Source organism: Urocampus carinirostris, chromosome 11 (assembly GCF_059441175.1).
Source record: "Urocampus carinirostris isolate Australia breed hairy pipefish chromosome 11, RoL_Ucar_1.0, whole genome shotgun sequence".
NCBI lineage: Eukaryota > Metazoa > Chordata > Actinopteri > Syngnathiformes > Syngnathidae > Urocampus > Urocampus carinirostris.
Genome location: NC_142359.1, coordinates 33312589 through 33334550, shown reverse-complemented (window position 1 = coordinate 33334550; position 21962 = coordinate 33312589). Strand labels below are relative to the sequence as shown.

The following is a 21962-nucleotide window of genomic DNA, read 5'->3' as shown; positions in this document are numbered from 1 at the left end:
ATGTCCTCTGGGCTATTTTATTGGCATCAAGGTACATCTTTCTGGGCTGCCATCCAAATGGCCCACTCTGCATGGTCTATCATGCTGCTGCCTTGATGGCCGTTCAATATGTCTGAGAGTGACGTTAAAGCCCCCTGGTGAAAACTCCTCGAGTTAAATGAAGGCAACCCACTTGAGAGAGGTCATTCTTTGGCCAAACGCGCGCCTATTATGAAGGGCTGTTGAAAATAATTTTCCAATTCGCATATATTTTTCATATTCGCAAATATTTTTCATATTCGCAAATATTTTTCACATTCGCGATTACTGTCTTTTTCTCTCCACCCCCGTTTGTGACCACCCTTGACTGAAATGTCAAGGAAATGGCGTCAACGTGCAGCGACAGACACACAGAAGCAGACAAATCCGGTGTTGTGCCCCCACTTCCCTGCAGAATCTCACTCCCCTTTGCGTGATCACGCATTCGTTTTTTCCTATGCTACTCGGCGCTGGGCTTCTGATAGAACGAGTGTCGCAATCTTAGTCCTAGTCTGATGCAGAGGTTATAATTGATGCATTTATTACCTCCTGTCTCGATTACTGTAATGTACTACTCTCCGGTCTCCCGAAGTCAGAAATCAAGAGTCTGCAGATGGTACAAAATGCTGCAGCGAGGCTTTTAACTAAGACAAGAACGTTTGATCACATTATCCCGATTTTACCTGCCCTGCGTTGGCTCCCTTAAGATGTGATTTTAAGGTTCTGCTGATATAAAAAATCATGCATGGACTTGCTCCCTCCTATCGTTTACATTTTATCTACCCTATGTTCTTGTCTGGAGCCTTCACTCTGAAAACGCTAGTCTGCTAGTGATCCAAAAAGCCAATATGAGAGCCGCAAGTTGAGAGCATTCTCCATTCGGGGCCTGGTGCTGTAAAATTCTCGGCCCTCTGAGATTCGATCTGCAACCTCAGTGGAACTGTTTAAATCTCGGCTAAAACACACTTCTATTCTATAGTATATGAATGACCCATATAGAATAGAATAGAATAGAATAGAATAGAATAGAATAGAATAGAATAGAATAGAATAGAATAGAATAGAATAGAATAGAATAGAATAGAATGGAGTATACTTTTATTATCATTGTTACAAAATGGGTTGTACATATTACGACAACGAAATTGGATGTGGCACTCCAGTTATACATTTTGACTGTAAAGATTAAAAAAAGATAAGAAGAATTTGGATATATATGAACACAAAGTATTTACACAAGAAAGTGTGGGCATGTAAAAGCAGAAGATAATTACATTGGGTGATTACTTACAGGGGATATTTCATGTTGACAATATCTCTGTATTGTTTGTTAATGCAACATCCATTGCAGCCTGGTCATCCTGGAAGGGTTAGGGTTACCTCCTGTGCAGTCCCTTCTCAAGGTTTCTTTATTTTCCTGATGCAGAAGTTTTTGAGTTTTTTCATTGCTCTCATGTACGTTTTAGATAAGGGGATGGTGTATCATTAGTCTATAGTTTGCAATAGGCTGTGGTCTGTGCAGCCCTTTGAGACTCCTTGAGACTAAGGCAAAAGCAAAATGGTAACGCTAACGCAGGAATTTAAAATATTGTCGAATACTGCAAAGATTTTTACACTCTGAAGTAATTTTAGAGATGTTTCAAAAAATGCTTTTTCATGACATGCAGTCATACTTTATTAACCATTTATTGGATAATAACACCTAAAAAGTGGTATACTACTACTTCTACTACTACTACTACTAATACTACCACTACCGTTGGATAGAGGGAGGAGGAAAATTTGAAGGTGCGGGATGGCGTGGCATTGTAGAAGAGGTCAGAGCGGTAGGAAGTGTCAGATCGCCTTAGAAGTGTACAGATGGATTTTGTAGGTGATTCTTTGGTTGCCGAAGTCAGATGTTGTAACTGGGATCAGTTAGAGCTACAGCCCTGAGTTTTTTGGTTCTTCCTATGCTACTCGGCGCTGGGTTTCTGATAGAACGAGTGTCGCAATCTTAGTCTGTAGGTGATTCCTTGGTTGCTGAAGTCAGATGTTGTTACTGGGATCAGTTAGAACTACAACCCTATTTACTGCTCCAGTTTCTCATTTTCCTTCTGCCTTGATGGTGGCATCCGCTGGGATGGCCACATCTATCATCACCAACCTTTTCTGCGCTTTGTCAACCACCACTTTGTCCGTTTGATTAGCCGGACGCTGCGTGTCCGTTTGGTAGCTCAAGTCCTACATGATCTTGGCCTTGCTGTTCTTTTGATGTTGATTGGGCAATTGGCTTTGTATTGGCCTTCATCGAGTTCTGGCTGAAGGGTCTTTGGTTGCTGTTGATCTTATACAGTTTCAGACATTCCAGTTTGCATATATTTAGCGTTGAGTCGTAGACTTTCTTGTAAATAATCCAGGCAGTTCATAGTTTGTTCTGTCTTCTCGTACAGTCTTGGGCAACAGTAAGATCTCTGAGGTAGAATGTTTATAATCTCTATACCTCAGTAATGTAAAACATTAGATGAAAGGTTTGTGAATAGTAGAGTCAAATGCTGAACATCATTTGTTTGATATTTCAGTTAAAGGAGCTCGCTTGTTTAGTTTGTCAATTCTTATCAAATCTTATCGCTTTATTTCCCCCCTCTATATGATAACATCATATGAGTGTGTTAACAGGATGTGCCACCGGCAACTGCAAGTTTCTTTTTGGGGATAATTTTTCAGGGACAAGCTCCTCGGAGTCCATGTGGGATAGGCTGACGCATAATGCTGTGCTCGTCGGAATATTATAGCAGGAAACATGAGTGACGTGCTTCCTTTTTTGCTCTTTCATCATTCCATGCCCTTTGCCTCTGACGTTACTTCCACTAAGTTGATGCAATCTGACTTTAATGACTTGGACAATGTGCCGCAAGCCAATGTTAACTTTTTAAAGTCCAGCCAACACCCTAGTTTAAAAATATAAAATGGTGCCGCTTTAAACAATGGAGGAACCTGACGATGTCTTTGTTGTCATCTTACTTCCAAAGCAGAACCAAAATAGCATTAATGATTATTCAGCATGAGAGAAGGCGGCAACTTGCCATGTCAGTGACACTCATAGGCCTGATAGATCGTACTATTGTATATATAGGTAAGTGAATGCGCAGTTAGACTTGCATTATCTAGAATCATGGGTTTGGTGCTGTCATGTAAAAATATGTATCTTTTGTTTTCACATGGTAAATAAAATAAACAGGAAATAACAACAATAGAGACGCGTATTATTCACACGAAGGCGACCATACACAGGACTGTAAATAATGTCATAGAGTTATTTATTTTCTGTGATGTATTTAAAAAACTAAATGTAATAAATTCTGGCTTCAATACAAATCAACTGAAATATTGTAAGCCTTTTGTTATTTTAAAATGGCTGATTGTAGCTTACAGCCTACTAGTATACTTTTTCCTACTATTCTTATATTCTTAGATGGGATATTGAGTTTTCACCATCTTCTGCAATATTAATAGAATAAAAAAAGATGTTTTTTTTAATGAATCCAGAATGCATGGCATGTTTAATTGCAGTCCAGAAAAGAACTTTATCACAATATTCTAATATTCTAATTATCCAAGACAGTTCTGTAAAGTACTGATGCATACCATCATATATATGTGTATATATATATATATATATATATATATATATATATATATATATATATATATATATATATATATATATATATATATATATATATATATATATATATATATATATATATATACATATATATATATATCTTGAGACAAGATTTAATACAACATTTTTGGCCTAAATAATGGTTACAAAGGTGTGAGTGAAGATATTTTCTAAAAATGTTAGAAAATATAGCAAACAAAGATACAAACTTGTTTACCTTTCAGTGCAGACAGCTCTGGGTAAACGAGAAAGAGTGCGCGCATCCTGTGTATAGTTCCACCTATTCTTATCGCTCACCCAATCAAATTGCTCTAGGTACTGTGCTAGTGCTTCTAGGTAAAAGAGTTTTTTGGGTTAAAGTTTGTTCTTTGACTTTTCATCATACAGTGTCTCAACAAAAAAAACTAATTTGTTCAATGAGCTTCCATACAAATGATTAATTAGTGAATTACAGCCAAAACGGGGTCTGCTGGTGTGACACCCTGACTGTAAACTATATTTAAAATTGTGTCCTATATATAATGGACTGAACCCCTGAAATATTAATGTATTTGTCAGTTTGCCTGTATGGCAATAGTTCATTATGAAGTGTAGCATTAAATTTTGGAAATGTTCCATTTTATGTCCGAGCGATATGAAAAGAGCCATATATGGCTTGCGGGCCATAGGTTCCCGACCCCTGTGGTAGATATATGTATCCGTTTGCTTGCGTGTGTCCTGTACATTCACACAAATATTTTGCTGTTTTTGCTTTTTGCTAAATCACTTGATTAAGGTTTACAATATAACGGGCGACATGTTAATTTGCTGATGCACTGATTCCGTTGCTGTTTACTGTATCTCCCAATACGGGTTGAGCTAATGTTAATATCTCCACGTGCACATAACCTTTTAATCCAAACAAAATTGTTACTACACACAGGAGCGACCAAGAGAGATTTTTTTGCATTTTATTTTTCCCTTATCTATTTTGTCGAGAAGCGTCAAGCATGGGCTGGATCAGGCCTGCCAGGGGTTTTAATGTGGCCAGTTAGGCGATGCTGAGAGAAGCAGAAGTCTGTCTCTCTCTCATCCTCTCTTTCCCTTTCCTGCTGCCTTTCTGTCTCTGTCAGTGTGTCCCTTCTCTCTCTTTTTCCCTCTCTCTTTCTCTCTTTCTCTATTTACCTCTCTCTTTCTCTTCAACCTACTATTTAAGCTACCACGAGGCCCCCGAGCTCAAAAGAGTTCGACACCCCTGCTCTATTGCGACGACGTGTGAGGAGCATTGCTACAGTTACCAGATCCATGACGCCTTCCCTCTTCTCATGCTGCTATTATTGGCCATGTTGTCAAGGAGACAGGGCTGCTCATTATGGGATGTGTGACAGAAATAGAAAAGGGGTACTGGATATGCCGGATCTGTGGAGTTACATAAATCATGTAAACTGTGCATGCTTATGTTTGACTTCAAAATAAGCACGCATATACACTTGGATTGGACGTTTTTTTTTCGTAAAAACACTCATTAGCGATCCCGTCATTTTTTGCATGGATCCAACTCAGTATGAATCCCGTGATTTGGATCGAGCCATTGCTAGTAAAACTCATAAAAACGTCCAAAACAATGTTGTTCTAACTTTTTCAAATTCAAATGTCTTAAGGGTGCGGTGCGTCACCATGTCCTTAACATTTGCTCTGTTAAGTATGTGTTAACAATGCCCAACTGAGTTCAAAGAGCCTTAATTTTTTTCTATCGTGCCAATCTGTTTTTATCTTACTTTTAGCACCGCTGTTACAGGACACACGACACATTAGAAAGCAGGAAAGGAGAGGGGGGAGGGAAGGAGGGACTGATTTCATGCCCCCAAAGTTTTTAATTAGTGTAGTCTGGAAATGATAAAAGTTAGAAAACGCTTGTTTCAAATACAGTCCAAATGTCAACCCAAAGCCCCAAAAGATGGAAATAAAAGAGTTTATATGTGATTGAGGAACAAAGGCAGGAGATGGCAGCAGAGAGCAGCAACATTTCAAGTTCCAGACACCACCTTGAACAATTTTAATGGAGATACACCAAACTTAATCGACATTTTGAAGATCTTGTCCATTTTATCATTCCATTTCATCACAAAAAAAATGAAATTTTGCTCCAAATACTCTTTTGGGAATTTCCAGCACATTGTTCTTCTTCCGTGTAAAAACAGCTTTGTGCCTCCCTTTATTTGTACAACCGTGGGGACAATTTACTGTGAGTTGTTTTGTCAGCCACGCTAGCAGTAGAGCAATACAATTACCGTAACATTTACCAAGTTAAATTATGATTTTTTTTTAAGAAGTACTCAGATATCAAAAATCTAGAACAGTCTGGAAAAAATAAAACATTTAGAAACTAGAGATTTTTCTTTAAATATTTGAAAGTTATGAATGTGTGTTTTGTCTTTGAATGCACCGCACATCCAGCATAAAATGGGAGAGGGTATTTTGCATTAGTGAGGTGTGGGTTTCCTTGCACAAGGTGTTCTAGGTCCTTGGAAACAAAATTAGCAATCAAAATAACTTATTTATTTTATTTTAAAGATGAAGGAAGGATAAGGGCAGCACGGCGGCGCAGTGGTTACCGCGTTTGCGGCATAGTTCTGAGGTCATGAGACCGAACCTTCCTGTGTGGAGTTTGCATGTTCCCTCCGTATTTGCTTGGGCACTCCGGTTTCCTCCCACATTCCAAAAACGTGCAAGTCAGGTTAATTGGCCGGTCCAAATTGTCCCTAGGTGTGAATGAGCGAGTGAATTGTCTGTCCCTGTGTGCCCTGCGACTGGCTGGACACCAGTTCAGGGTGTCCCCTGCCCACTGCCCGAAGATAGCTGGGATGGGCTACAGCACCCCGCGACCCTACAGATGATAAGCGGTGCAGATAATGGATGTATGGATGGATGGATGAAGGCAAGATGTAATAATGCAATTAAGCTAATTTCTGTTCTGATATAGTTTTTGGGGGAAATACTTAACTTGTCTTTTCAAAATATTTTTGTGTATTTTGAAACACAAATAAATAATAATCTTAATCAATTATGTTTCACAAAGATAAACTGGCTCTTAAATCCTTCAGTTTTTCTGTATGCGGATTTCGGAAGGAATACTTTAGACACCCCTCATGTATAACAAAACAATTCATATATATAGTCAGATTAGAACAGCTGCATTAAAATGCTACACAAAAATAGTTCTATTACATAATTTTATGTAGCCCATGAGACGATGCTGAGAGAAACACAAGAGAAAAATTTGCATCGAACAATGACTTGCAGTTTTAAATATGCCCACTGGATCTCACCCAAATCACGCACCACTCACAAAGCACCCACTGTAGCTGTGTTTGCTGACCATCGTTAATCAATCAGAGAAAACCCATACAGTTGTTATCTTATTTGGAAGAAAAAAAAGGCATGAATGTGCTGTTTAGGGCAATCCCAAAAAATACATCTGGGTGTCCTTGCAGAAGTTTCAGTAGCTTTAGCTTCTTAAATCTAACAGCAAAGTTCTCACATCCAGGTAAACATTTTCATCAAAAGCAGATTTTCAAATCATTACATCTCTACTTTAAAATAGCGTTTGAATGCTATATTTGTCACTTTCTGTTCTGCATGAGTTTCCCCAGGTTAAATACACTGCAGTAAAAATGAATTCAATTGTTTCTTTGTTTTTTTTTTTACAAAACCATGGTTGATCAACACTTTAAGCGATTATAACAAAAACGGGGGGAAATAAATACTTAAAAATCGTTTTTAATCATATATTACATCCCTGAATAATAATTATGAGCCCCCGACAAGACCCCAGCCCTCCGGCTAAGGTACAATTTTTATGCCAATAACTCACTAGTCCGGCCCCCGTAAGAATGGTTTCTCTTCCATGTAGCCCCCGAGCTAAAATGAGTTTGACACCCCTGAGCTAGAATGTAAAGGTGCAGCAATAATTTGAGCTGTCAAGGACTTCTACGTTCAAAGCAAACAGCTTGTTTGGTCCTGATTATTAAAGGAATAAAATTCATCACGCCTGACGGACAGAACTGTTTGGTTCTTCGAAAGAATGAAAGGACTGAGTGACAGATGTTCAAGCGGCCTTGCAGGGATTATCAGTCTCACATACAAACACTCATACACTCACTCACGGGCCAATGACGCACAGAGAGCATGCAGTGCTCCGTTTGTGTGGTGGTGACCATTCAGGTTTTGCCCAATGGAAACTCATCTGTTACACAAGACATTATCATGACGTCATCGGAGTCCGCCACATTCCGCCAAAGCCATTCCAAATCCAAACAAGCTAGGAAACCAAACAGCAGTCTGGGAATTATTCCGCAAAATTACTGTTTGACTTCCCCGAATGACTATTTGTCACAAATTCAACCGTTGGTTTCTGCCGCAGCCATTCAGCAGTCTATGTGCCATCATAGCCACTAAAAAATACGTTATAATCAATAATATCCTTAGCTAAATATTCTGAAATTGCATTAAGTAAGCCATGTAAGCATTTCTTAACATATTTTATTGAATTATAAGCGGTACTCACCAGATTGGAGTTGGTAGCGTTGGAGTCATCCTCAGGAAAGGGGATGTAAACGGCTAAGGCCACACAGTTAGCAAAGATGGTCATCAGGATGATGATCTCGAACGGTCTGAGAGGTGGAGGGTGAATTAAGGAATTGATAAAAATAGCGTACAATTACTTTCAAAATGTCATCCGAGACAGTAACTAGTTGCCTATTGAAAAATGTAATGAGTAGCGTATTCTGAATAATATAATATTGCAGCAATTTGATTACTTTTGATTCCTTCTGGATTACTTCAATAACAAATATGCCATTAAAACACAAAATAAACTAAATATAAATAGATTTACTAAATTTTGAGATAATTGAACAATGTAATTTTGAACAGGAAATAGAGGAAAGCAAGATGAGGTGGTTGTTTGTAGTCCAACAACAAAGTGCTCACCTTTTACCCACATAGTAAAGTGAATCGAGCAAAAATAAAACTTTCTCTTTCACTTGGCAGCTAAGATATGCTTTGTTTTAGTTCACATTAAGAGCGCATCAAGAAACCAATATTGTTGTAAACATACAAAGTGTCCACTTTCAAAATTTCCAACACACTCTGGGACTTCTTGTCATCTCTCTCTGCCTGTCTAGTGATAGTTATTAAAATTATGATGGACACAATTCATCTTTGAGTGCCTTATTTATCTGAAAATCTAAGACACGTGTGAATGAGTACGTGAAGTGAAGGAATGGATACTGTGGAAGAGGGCACATGCTCTCAGGCATTAAATTGCATTCATCATTTAATTTCATGGTATCTCATTTGTATGTACTGGTTTGTTGATTTTGTCGTGTTAGTTGCACTATACTGACATGGCACTTTTCCGCTATATTTGTAGCGTGTATGGTCATATAGTCATATTTTGTAGTCAGGCATTCCAATGAAAATTAAAAAAAATGTAATCCTTCAAAGTATCTTTGTTTTTACAAAACATACCTAAAATTTGATTTGGTCTTTTTTATGTAATTGTAACGGAATACACTGATATCTTTTTGTATCCTGATTACGTCACCCCGTCACATGTATTGCCTTACTCCGCAAGCCGGCGTACAATACACCAGCCTCGCTGGCTCAATTTTTCTGACTATGATTTTTGTGGAATTTTGCTCACCAGGGATACAAACATAACACTCGTTCAGTTCAAAAAATGATGTTACAACATCCAATGTGTCAGTACAACATAAAAACAAATCAATCCATTATACTCACATCAAGAGCAAATAATGAAAAAGAACTAAGAGAGCAGAACCAAAACAAACCAAAAAAAGTACCACTGCATACTCAAGATGAGCAAAAGAAGTAAATCAACCTGCTGCAATGGGTTGTTCCCACCACATGAGACACCTGAACATTGTTGTAAGAAAAATAAATATATAGACCAGGGGTGGCAAAAAAGTTTGACACAATGAGACGAAATTTTTTACTGTGAAAGTCAAAGAGCCACACCACGCACTGACCTGCCATGACAGACAGACACACACAAACACACACAATTAAAAATATATTATTTCCCATAACACACTCCTCTCCTTACAATACAAGAAGTATTGTTCTTGTGTTGATTTCAAGGAAAGTGTCCACCCTCAATACACACACTAAAAAACTAAACGTGAAACAAGGCAAAGAGCCACAGTATATAGAAAATATGATGAGGCAAAGAGCCGCATTCTTATTGGCCAAGAGCCGCATGCGGCTCTAGAGCCACGTGTTTTTGGGACACTGTTTGTTTGGCCCAATGAGCCCTGTGAATAATTTTGCTCTGAGTGAGGCCGTGTCGCTCGCAGAGGTGGGTAGTAACGAATGACATTTAGTCCGTGTCAAGACCAGAACAGGAGGAGGACCCAAATGCGTAATGTTACTCATAAGTTTATTGAGGTATAGAGGAAAAACCAGCGCCAGCGCTCTGGTGCTCGCTGGACGAGAGAAGCAAGCCGCTCACTGGATCGGATCGTGTACGGAATGCGGAAGTAAATCTTCTGGAGCGGGATATCGTAGCGTGGTCAAATGGGAAAAACGGGTCGTTAGCCGGGACGGAAGATCAGAACGTGGTCGGGGTTAAAAAACGGGTCGTTAGCCAGGACGTGAGATCAGAACATGATCGGGGTCAAAAGACGCTTCGTAACCGGAGACAAACTGGGAAACCAGGAACAGATGAGTGGAATGCGGGTGGCAAAACGGGACCGAGGGGAGTCAGAGTCAAAATGCTTGCCTTGTGTAAACAGAGGAGACTGACTGACAAAGGGCAGGTGAGAGCACTGAGGGGGAACTAACCAGGTAACCAGCAGCAGCTGGCGCCAAATGAGCGGGCACAGGTGAGTGTAATGAGCAATCATGACAGTCTGTTACATTTACTTGAGTAGGTTTTGATCATTTTGTACTTCTATGAGTATTTTTTAATCAATATACTTTTTAATTTTAATTGAGTAGACTTATAAGGAAGAAACTGTACTCGTAGTGGACGTTAGCCGACATTGAAGCCGTTACTTAACTACATACGTTCAAGCCTGTCTGTCTCTGTGGCGGAACATCCCTCCTGTCTTAATTGGCGATTTGTCGTTTACGAACGAACAAGGTCAATTAGCCAACATATTTTTTTACCGGGATTCTGTGTTGTTGACTGAGTATAAAAAAGATTAAAAAAATGTTGTATTTAATTTCATTATACATCTGTAAAAATTATGCTTCCTGTGTTTTCCATGTGTTTTTCGTGTATTTACATAGCAGGTGCAAAGTTTATTCTTGTTTGTTGTCACTCTGAATAATTAATATATTTAATTAACATTCTGTTATGTGTTTTTAAAAGATTTTTAGTTGCTTGAAGTCCACATTAGAGGTTCTTAATATAAAAAGTTCAAAGTTTGAATGAGTTACACAGCGAAATCATGTGGAAGAGTGAAAAATGAATGCTACTATTATTTTAGTATATATTTTTTAAAATTATGAATTCATTATGTGCATAACTAATTATTAATATATACTGATTCAACATGTTTTTTTTTCGTTATCTCTTTTTCTCACCAGCTTTTTTCTTCTTTTTTCGTGCAGACTGAAACACACGTACACAGAAACACACAATTCATTCGTGTTCATGAGTTAGCTTGTTTTTCTGCCTGCAGAGCCTGTTAAAAAAGTACTGGGGCTTTAAATGTGCCACTTGGTTTCCTATTTCGATATATACTGTTAGTATTTTATTGTTTTTTAAGTACTTTAATTTACATTTATTATTTTAATCTTTTTTAAATTAAGTGTAATGTATTGTTGATTGGAAGGACTTGATTTGATGATTTGATTATCTGATTGACTGGTTCTTGTCTTTCTTTTTTTATTAATCGATAGATAAGACGTTGCTACAGTTACTCAGTACTTGAATAGTTTTTTCATCAAGTACGATTTACTTTTACTCAAGTAATTATTTGAAAGACTACTTCTTACTTCTACTTGAGTCATATTATTCTGAAGTATCAGTCCTTTTACCTTAGTAAAATGCTCTAGCGCATATTGAAGCTGTATGTGCTTTCTTAAGTGCGGCATCCCAGAGTAGACCTGGTATTTCTTGGACAGTTTCCTGCTACCATATTGTTTCAGTCTTGGTCAATGAGTTCCTAGACATAGACTGGCAATAAATAACTGATCGGCTGCCTACAAGTGAAGGGAGAAGTTCAAGAAACTTGTCCAATGCAGTCTCTTCTGGAAGAGTGGGGAAACGGGTGCTCATATTACTGCAGACCTGAAGGAATCTAAAAAAGTAATTATGAGGCATGATAAATTTGGCTACAAGTTGCTCAAAAGTCGCAAAGACGTTATCAATATAAAAATCCTTTAGTCTGCTAATGCCACGATTAGACCAGAGAGAGAAGGTATTATCACCTATGGATAGTTGCAAACTAGGCTTTGATGCTATTGGTGTGGAGAATGGGATTGCCAAATGGCCTAAGGGACGTCAAAATTAATTCCAATTGTTATGTGACATTTTAACACAAGTGTTTTGTGTACAAGACACATGAGAATTTGAAATGGGGAAGTGTAGTAGAGAAGTTACGCTGGCTCTGCTTGGCCATAATTTCATCCATCCCCAGCCACATTGGAGGTGAGGTCACTTACGCGCATTGCAACCAATACTGAATGTAGTTTTAGTTCTCTGCAGAAGTTTTTTTTTCGTATTCTTGCTGTCTTCTTGTCCCATATAAAAGGCATTATCATTCCATATAACTCCCCAAAGAAGGTTTGAGTAAGAAAAATTAGGAGACACTTAAAGGTAGAGGAATTTAGGGAGAGTATTCATCTCAATTGAAATAAATTTAGCAATCAGTGAAAGTTTTTGCATGAATTATTTTTTCATTCACATGACAGCTCCACTGACATGTGTTTTTGTTGTTTGGCAACGTGACGGTTTCCATTTTAATTTCAAAGGCGTTGCATATCTAGTCATTATCGCTTTGTTTCTTGGGAAAGTAGCCATTATCCGCTTCAGAAGTTTATTCAGATGTGTCATGATCATTTGATGTGTCGCTCTTCCTTGTGACAGTCATTTGGGAACATGTCAAGATGGTTATTAGAAACTTGACTTGCCATAAGGAGATCTTTTCTTTGAAAGCTCTGAATTTTTCATGTTGTAAAAATATCCCCTGCACAGACACATTTTATGCATTTAAGTTGTTAGACAAAATCAGCAAGATATTCAACCTGTGTGAGATACACACTGATAATTAACAGGTCGGCTTGTTTTGGGTTAGAAAGGCTGCAATTTCAGCTTGTAGTTCATTGGGAAGGGTAGAGTAGTTTTTCCCTCTAAAGCCAGCAGACCTTGGCATGATAGGAATGTACATGCCCACTACCAAGATTTTAGCAAGGATTTTGAAACTTTACTTCTGTTTATCACTTGGTTGACAAATTTTAATGTCCATGGAAAAAGGGCTCCATACGCTTTGCAGCATCGGTCCCCCGATGCAAAAAACAATGATTCCATGGAGATTAAGAGCTTTCTTGAGTATTCTCCTCACTACCTCTGATGTTTTTCCTTTCATGGATGCAGCACTGTCAGTTGTGATACAAACACACAAACACAGCTGAACCTGACTGGACTCAAATAAAATCCACTGAGGTAAACATGTACTCTGCAGTCGTAGTAGTAGTTAGGCAGCCAAATTGTTTGTGCAAGTCCATATCACACACATGATTCACATAAGCAAGTAAAACTGCTTTTGTATGTTATGTCAATAGAATCATCTATTGTAAAGCCAAATGACCACGCGCCTTAATGCGAGCTGTGGCTTGTTGTTTGATTTTTATTCAACTTATTTTACCAAGGCAAAGGCCCATGACCTAACAGTTAAGAAACACTGCTCTCGGCACCCGGTCCTGTCTCTTCCTGTGAATGCTGCCAGATGCATCATTTACAGCTCTCCAGACCTGAACATGAGGCAATTGAAAGGTACATCAGCAAGTTATTTGCTCCTAGATTGATCACGCTGTCGTCCTCTCAGGCTTGAGTTGTTCGTTGTATCTATCACAGGCTCAACAGTATCACAGTCATGAATAACTACTTTGTCCCTATGTCGGGCAGGTTGGGCAGGAACCGATCCTTCCAAGATCCAGGCTGTAGTTAACACCCATCTCGAGGGGACAGATTCAGCATTTCAAAGGGTTTAATGACTTTTACTGATGGTTCATCAGGCACTACAGCAAGGTTGCTGAGCCGCTGACTAAGGTCCCCTCTTCTCTCTGCTTCTTTGCATGGACCAGAGAAGCAGAGGCCACCTCCAGAAGCGTGAAAGAAACGTTCACCACCAAAACTGTGCTCTGTCACCATGATACTGCCCAAAGGTTTGTGGTTGAATTAGATGCCTCTGATATGGGGTTGGGTACATTTCTGTCTCAGCATAGCCTCAAAGACCGCAAACTCCACCGCTATGCTTTTTGTTTGTTGAGGTCTGTCTCCGGCCGATCAAAAATACAACGTCAGTAATTTGGTGTTAGCCCTACAAATGGCGCCACTGTCAATGTTAGGATCGGGCAAAGCCATCTCCCTCCAGAGGGCACTAACCTGGGGGAGTGGATGAACTGACCACTACTGTGTTTCATAGCCGCACACCAGGCATGGATGATTGCAGCCCTACATATTGACTCCCTCTGACGGCGTTGTTGCCCTGTACTTCCAAGCTCTTTCAATCTCGCTGTTGACTGGCCCTTTTGCCAGCCGTAAGTGCATCTGGGCTGAATGGTTACTTGTGTTTATTGACTTTGCCGTGACTGTTCTGGACTGTGGTTTTAAGTCCCTAAAAAAGATCACACTCACAAGTCATGAAAGTCGTCTATTTCAAATTAGACCTCCAGAAAGGGTGTAATTTGGAGATTGATTGCTTGTTATTTCTTCAGAGTTTTTTTGCATGATTAGTGTCATGACTTTTGGGCAGTCATCTTCAAGCTCTTCAGCACCTGCTGTTTTCCACAATTTACTATAATTGTTTGGATATTTAAAAAAATGAATACATAAAAAGGGTCAATTATCTAAATCTGCTTATTTTAACAGACCTTGGAGCGATGCATGGATTAAACTTCATCATGCCCAATTCTTTTGTCAATCCTTAAGTTTAACATTGCCTTTCAACTCACAACATACAACCATTATTTGATAAAAAGAGCTTTAAAAAAGAATGAGGAGGGAACTTAAGAGGGGTGGTGATTGTGGCGGAAGGTGGAGAGAGGACGGATATGTGATGGAGAAAAAAAGCATCTTTTTTAATCCCACATTTGAGTAAACAGAAAGGAGAAGAGGGAAAAGGAAGTTGAGAGGAGCAAGAGCAGACTCACATGTATTTTAAGGCAGAGGGCACACAAATGGATCAAACTTGCCAGCTGACAACAGCGAGGACAAGGAGACACATTTGGGACTCAATCTTCCTCCTCTTTTGCAATAAATAAATAAGATAATTCATTTTTGTGTGTATGGCCTGACGGGAACGCCTCACGATTAATGAACTGATTCAGATGCACATTATATTGAGGAGATAATTCTAAATATGTTGTTTAATTTGTGAAGTTATGCAATAAGTAACAAAACATTTTGATGGGTGAAAAACTACAAGGAGTCCACACTTTGGCATGAATCTGGAAAAAAAACTAATTACCCAAAGATGGGAATAATACAGAGAAGTATTTTATATAAAAATACCTTGTTTTTCATTTTTCCCGATTGAATGATTAATTAAATGTCATATTTTAAGGGTGAATTTTAATGTTGAATAATTTATTAATCTCAAAATAGAAGAGATATGTGCAGTTTATAGATTATTCTTTGAATAATTGAAGTCAATATTTTACTACAAGTCAAGTCATTTTTATTTGTATAGCCCTTTGAGACTCTTTGTGATTAAGGGCTATACAAATAAAAATGACGTGACTTGACTACTATGGACCATCCATCCATCCATTCACTATCTGCACCGCGTATCCTCACTAGGGTCACGGGAACGCTGGAGCCCATCCCAGCTATCTTCGGGCAGTGGGCAGGAGACACCCTGAACTTGATGTACTATAATGAAGCAATAAATTATATTTTGGCACTGCAATAAAAAAAAAAATATATATATATATATATATATATATATATATATATTGTTGCAACTAAAATTAAAAGCTAGTGTCACCGACTCAGGTGTCAGAAATGTCAGCAATAGTAAGAATGGAAACGAGCCGGTTGCTCATAAGCAAATTAAATGAATCCATAACTTAATGTAATGGATGTCATGGATCTTTGAAAAACAAAAAAAAGATAACTACAGCTACATTTAGAAGATCCCAGCTTCACCTGTTATATTACCATAGCATTTATTTAGAAATGGCCAGCCTTCAAACATTTTGTCCTATGTACTATAAGTAACAATAAGTTATTATTCTCTTAAAGGAAATTACGGTTATTAATTTAAATTTTTTGATTAAAATTTAGCCGACATTCTTAGAACTTTTTGTATCTTTTGCATTTAATTCTTTCTTGAGAATGGAGGTGCATGAAAAACTTGAATAAAAGTTGGAAAATAAATACAATTTAAAAAAAAATCATTCAGGGGCAAAATCTCTCATACTACGGAAAGCTCATTTGGTGAACAAGGTGATTGGAAGACCAGTTGACAAACATGGGATTCAAGAAAACGTAATGTTACTATTGGTATTACAAGGATGAGTCAACTGATTAGGTAAACACTTAGGGGGAGAGAAATTGTTTTATGCCTGCTCAATAATATGAATTATTTAGAATTAATCAGGTGGTTAAACAACTATATTTTTTGGGGGGGGAAGTTGAGAGGAATGTTAAGTTACTAAAAATTATATTGTTTAAAATACAATGATTTACAACTATGATTAGCAATTAGCTAACTTCTGGTTTTAAATGTTGACACATATTCAATTACTTAGTTGAACTGCCTGATGAAATATTAATAATCCTCCACCTGCAGCTCAGTACATTGTGTAAAACGTCGTCAGGCCGGTAAAATGGGGTGTCGCATAAGTAAGATTTAATATGGCAATGCAAATGTAAACCCCCAATTTTTTCAAAATATTTTTTATGGCCAGATTTTTACAAGAATGGGTGCCTGCTTGTTTGATTTGAAGCAAGAAAATAAATTAGTTTTCTAAACATGGTGACAATTCAAGTTATGTAAGGAAAGGATACTTCCACTCGACGATGCTGATGCATGCCCGGCGTATGGGGTTCTTGAGGGTGAGACAAAGTAGCGCACGCGGAGGCCTCGTGGCCATGGTGGTCGTCTGCTTTTTGGGCTTCGAGCTGTAGTGCTGCCGCTTGCGCTGTGTGGAGCTGGCTGTGGAGATTGGCCCACTCCCCCCTGCGGCAAGCCCTGCTGTGCCGGCTGGGATTGTGTTCCCCATCATTTTGGCCTGGCGGGCGGCGTCAATGGCTGCCTGCCAGCTCAGGGCGGCACCCGGCGTGGATATATGCTCCGGGGCAAGACCCACCAAACCCACCACACCTTGGTTGACCCCGCCCCTGCTTCCATCGTGCTCACTTGCGCCCGGGTGGTCGCTTGTCAGCTCGGGTGAGGTGGGCCGAGGAAGGGTGTGAGCATAGTCGGAGCCTGGAAAGCAAAAAAGAGCACAGAATATGACAACATTAAGATATATATCTTCAAGTCCCCATTTTTACTAATATACTTTCACATAATCCCCCCTGAACAGCCCGGATAAGACCATCCACTACTCTAAAGTCCCGAAGCACACCTACAGAGCTCCCCGAGGAATACGGTAAAAGGCCTTCTTCAAACTCCCATACAGCCTGCTCCACGACCTGGATGAAAAACACACTGCTCTCTCTAAATGCTAGTTTCTACTTCCTGATGGAACCTTTAATCCAATACCCCTAAATAGACCTTACCAGGGAGGCTGAGAAGTGTGACTCCCCTATAGTTGGAACACACCCTTTGGTTCCCCTTTTGGACTACAACTGCTGTCTGCAAATGCAGAGGTACTGTCCTGATTTACACGATATACAGCAGAGAAGTGGCCCCCATGACAAATCCACAACATCAAGAGCCTTAAGGAACACCGAACAGATCTCATCCACCGCTTGGGCCTTTCCACCACAGTGACTTCAACCCCAGGAGATATTGGAGCCAGCCTCAGAGTCCCCAGACATGTTCATTGAATTTAGGCGGTCCCCAAAGTATTCTGCCTACTGTTTCTCAACGTCCTCGATCAGGTGGCCCATCTCCACTATACACAGTGTTGATGGCACATGGCTTTACCGCCTAAGAAGGCAGATGGTCAACCAGAATTTCCTCAAAGCTGTTTAGAGGTCACCTTCAATGACCTCACCAAACTCCTACGATGCCCTGGTTTTTGCCTCAGGGACTACCAAAGTCACATTCTGCTTGGCAGACTGATCCCTGCCCGCCGCTTCCAGAGTCCCTCAAACCAGGAAAGCCTGATAAGACTCCTTCCTCAACTTGATGGCATCTTTTTCCGTCAGTGACCACCAACGGGTCTGAGCAGGCATGAAAATGGGTCAGGGCTTAAAAAGGTGGGAACTGTGTGGCGGAAATACTGCATTTATTTGTGTATGACACGCACTCCTTATTTTTTATCAATAATAGGTATAACGATTTGTTTGACTTTGTCTCAGCCCACAAAAAGCATTGTGAGTGTCAAAAATTGAATAGGTGCAGCCATAATTAAAATCACTCATTGACAATGTAAACTATGAACGCAACACAAACATAAAACTTTCAACGTATTTATTTCCTGTCCTTCAATGTCCAATTTATCATCAATTACACCAGTGATTAAGAAAACCTTTAGCAAAGAAAACATGTTTTGACCCTTTCTGCGCTGTTTTATTTGATCAAAGATTTGTTTGAAGTGATCACATGATATTGGCGGGAACAAAACAATGATTGCTCAATGTCAGTGATGACATGTCACCTCTGTCCATGCCTGATATACGCATTAGTTTGGCACATTAAAAAAAATATTTTCCTGGTCCATTGTCATGCTTCGTCATATTTCCTCATCTTGGCTTACAGGAGACTTTTGTTTCCCCTCCATGCATCATCATTTTTATACACCTTGCTCCTTTGCGCTTCGATCATTGCTGGTTCACTGCTTTGCGGTTTTGAATTCGATTGTCTTTATTGTCATTGATGTCAACGTAGCGTGCATTGCGTTTTGCAGCAGGCAGCCACCAGTAAATGCCATAACAGGCCATGTTGAGGAAGCCTTTCTGATTTGGTTGTGCGTAACCTTCTGTGTGTGCAACTGCGATAGGCTGCTTCCCTCTTTGGAAGTACGTTGATGCTACGTGTTGGTGGTCCCTATTTTGCTATAATTACTTGTTTCCTGTCTCAATAAAGAAACAAACCTGCCAGATAAATAGCAATCGCTGAACTTTTCTCCCACAAAGCGATCACCAACCGCGATGGTCAAGCTGTCGTCTTCCTGTGTTGTGCTTTTTTCCTTTTTCACTGCAACACGTTTGTTTACGTGATCAGGTATCACATCCACCGCTCATGTTATTTCCGCAACCTGTCACATGTAGGTGAGGTTTTACCTTTCTCTACACCAAATAGGTCAAGGCCCATGGGCCACACCCGAACAACGACAAAGTTTAATACGGCCCCTGAGATGATCTTAACTAATTTTTAGAACCGGCATGCAGACTGCAAAAAGCCGGCAGCCTGCAGATATTCTACAACGCAAATTTACCACATTTCCCACAATAACACGGTGATTGCTTCCTAAAGTGAATACATGTAACACTATTATCATCACAAACATTTACCCGATATTTAGGTTGCACAGAAGTTTGTTTTTAATGTAATATCCAAATATGTCAATGTTTGCTATACAAAACTGTTGATTTTATTAATGTGATCATATTGAAATATTTGTGTTTAGTTTTCAGAAGGTTTTTTTAGATTCACTAGACTACTAAGTCATTTTTACAATTTTCAATGAACATTTGATCGGCATGAAACAGAAGCCTGCTGATGAATACTATCACTTCATATGACACACATTAAATTGTACAAAGGCTTTTTAGAGAAGTGCCAAGAAGGAATGTCCTTAATTCTGTCAGGATACCTATTTGAAAGACGAAATAGAGTATATCAGATTGAGGTTTGATTAAAAATAACACTGAGACATATGCAGTAGCCTGGTGTATATTCAATATTGATCCAAAAACTGTATCATGCACGCTGCATTCTCTATAATTAGAATTCACACAATGAAATTGGATTTTGTTTTTTAAACGGCCAAGTCTGATAATCGTCCATATGCCTCTATTTGCCCTTCTCAGGAGGGTTTCATTTGAGCAGACTACGCTAATGTTATTTTTGAATTAAAATTGTCTTGGATAACATTGAACTAACATAGTTTATGACAATATCAGATGTTATGATGACTAGGTATATATTTACAAGGTTGCAATTTCAGACTGCACAGAAAATAGTAAAATCAAAATGGTGCCATGTACTTAGCAGCAACATTTGTCAAAAATGAAAATAAATCATGCAATGCAAATTATTACGTACATAGGCAATCCATCCTGTCATTTATAGTCCTTTTATTGATGACATCTGCTCAGAAAATAATTAACAAAAAACAAAATTTTTTATTTTATTCTATCAGTCTCTGTTTAAACCATAATGAATATCTGCCAAGGCTTCTACTTTTCTTTCCCTCACCATTTGTCTATTCCTGTCTGGCTGTTGACAGCCAACATCCCCAAGAAAGCAGTCTGTTAAAAGAGCAAATAAATAGAATAACGGCAATAATAAGCTGAAGGAGGTATAATGGAGTTCATCCAGCCTTTTGGCAAGCCAAGTGTGATAGTCATTTCCTCTGTGCTTCTTGTAACACACTGTCATTATCCCTGTCACTGCGAACGCTACTTTTACAGCCGAAACTGTTTTGTATCCAAGTTACCTTCCATCTCGTGTTAATGCAAAATAAATTGACAGTTTCCCGATCTATGCTTATTAACCTCTGCCGGCGTCTGATCAAATTTTTACACAGGCCATGCAGAAAATCGCTTTAAAAGTATAGAGATATAAGAAAATGGCTTGCTGTTGTCAGGTCGACTAAAGATCGGATCCGGCTACCTGGAGTGGTTGATGGTCGGGAGCCGCAGTACCCTATTTGGCGGCCACAAAGCGTTAGAGATCCCACAAAAGCAGACACATGAAATCAGAGGTTTATTGATTTTGTTGGTTTTCATTGGGGTGCCTTGCCACAAAACCTAGCTGAAGACACTCGCAGAGGCCCCTAGTATAACTGTGTAAAATTTTCACGAAAATCAGTTCACCATTTCAGAGACTATAGATCTTGTACAAACACACTCACAAAAATTAGGATTAGTTTACATTAGGTTGGATTTAGATTACATAGATTAGATAGATTTATATTTGGACCAAAAAAATCTCACGATAAGGCTCCCTATACAATGCTAAAGCTTGAATACTGCATTAGCCTATTGAGTAAACCGTTTCCGGGTTGCCAAAATAAGGAAGTTGAACAACTGATGGAAATGACTCATTAAATCTAATTAACAATTATTTTTCAGGGGATAAAGAATGTATGCCTGCAACTAGTATGAGGTAAGGAAGATTATTAAAAAAAAAGAACAGAGAAAGTATAAAATATTTAAAAACAAAAACTGTTAAATTCCTGGATAGTGTTTGTAACGACCTTCAACGTTGGGGTAATTTCCCTATATCACATCCCCGACAAATAGCAACCGTTAAAATGAAAGATTCATTTTCAATAATTCCATTCAAACCAACATTCCACTGGTTCAAAACAGAAGATTCTGCTCCTATAAATTTTCATTGGAAAAAAAAGGGAACAAGCATTCCCCCATACAATTTCTGGTAAGAAATCTCAAGGAGGTCTTGATGCAACTAATTTTAAGAATTTTTAAATAGTTCAGCAACTAAAATATATTATTTTATGGGCACATCCTAACAGTGTCACATCCTGATGGTTAGAACTAGAGCAATTTGATTGTTAAAACATTAAACTCTCAGACTAACCCCCCAAAAATCCAATGATCTCCGATACCCTGGCGGCCTGTTGGGAAGCACTAGACGCCAAACTATAAGCGGGCGAACTCTCACCCCTTTGGCACAATCCTGACTTTTGAATGGACAAACATCCTAACTTTTTAGCATGCGGGAGCAGAAAGGAATTA

The 21962-nt window shown here is 38.9% G+C and overlaps 1 protein-coding gene across 1 annotated transcript in view; it reads right to left on the bottom strand.

Annotated features, from left to right (window-relative positions):
* The window catches only part of cacna1c (calcium voltage-gated channel subunit alpha1 C), a 215457-nt gene that overhangs the window by 138876 nt on the left and 54619 nt on the right, over nucleotides 1–21962 (bottom strand). Inside the window, exons 2-3 of the mRNA XM_088348735.1 lie at nucleotides 16932–17352; nucleotides 8232–8337 (exon numbers count right to left, since the gene is read on the bottom strand). Coding sequence (XP_088204861.1) covers nucleotides 8232–8337; nucleotides 16932–17352 — 527 coding nt within the window. The remainder of the gene's footprint in view (nucleotides 1–8231; nucleotides 8338–16931; nucleotides 17353–21962) is intronic.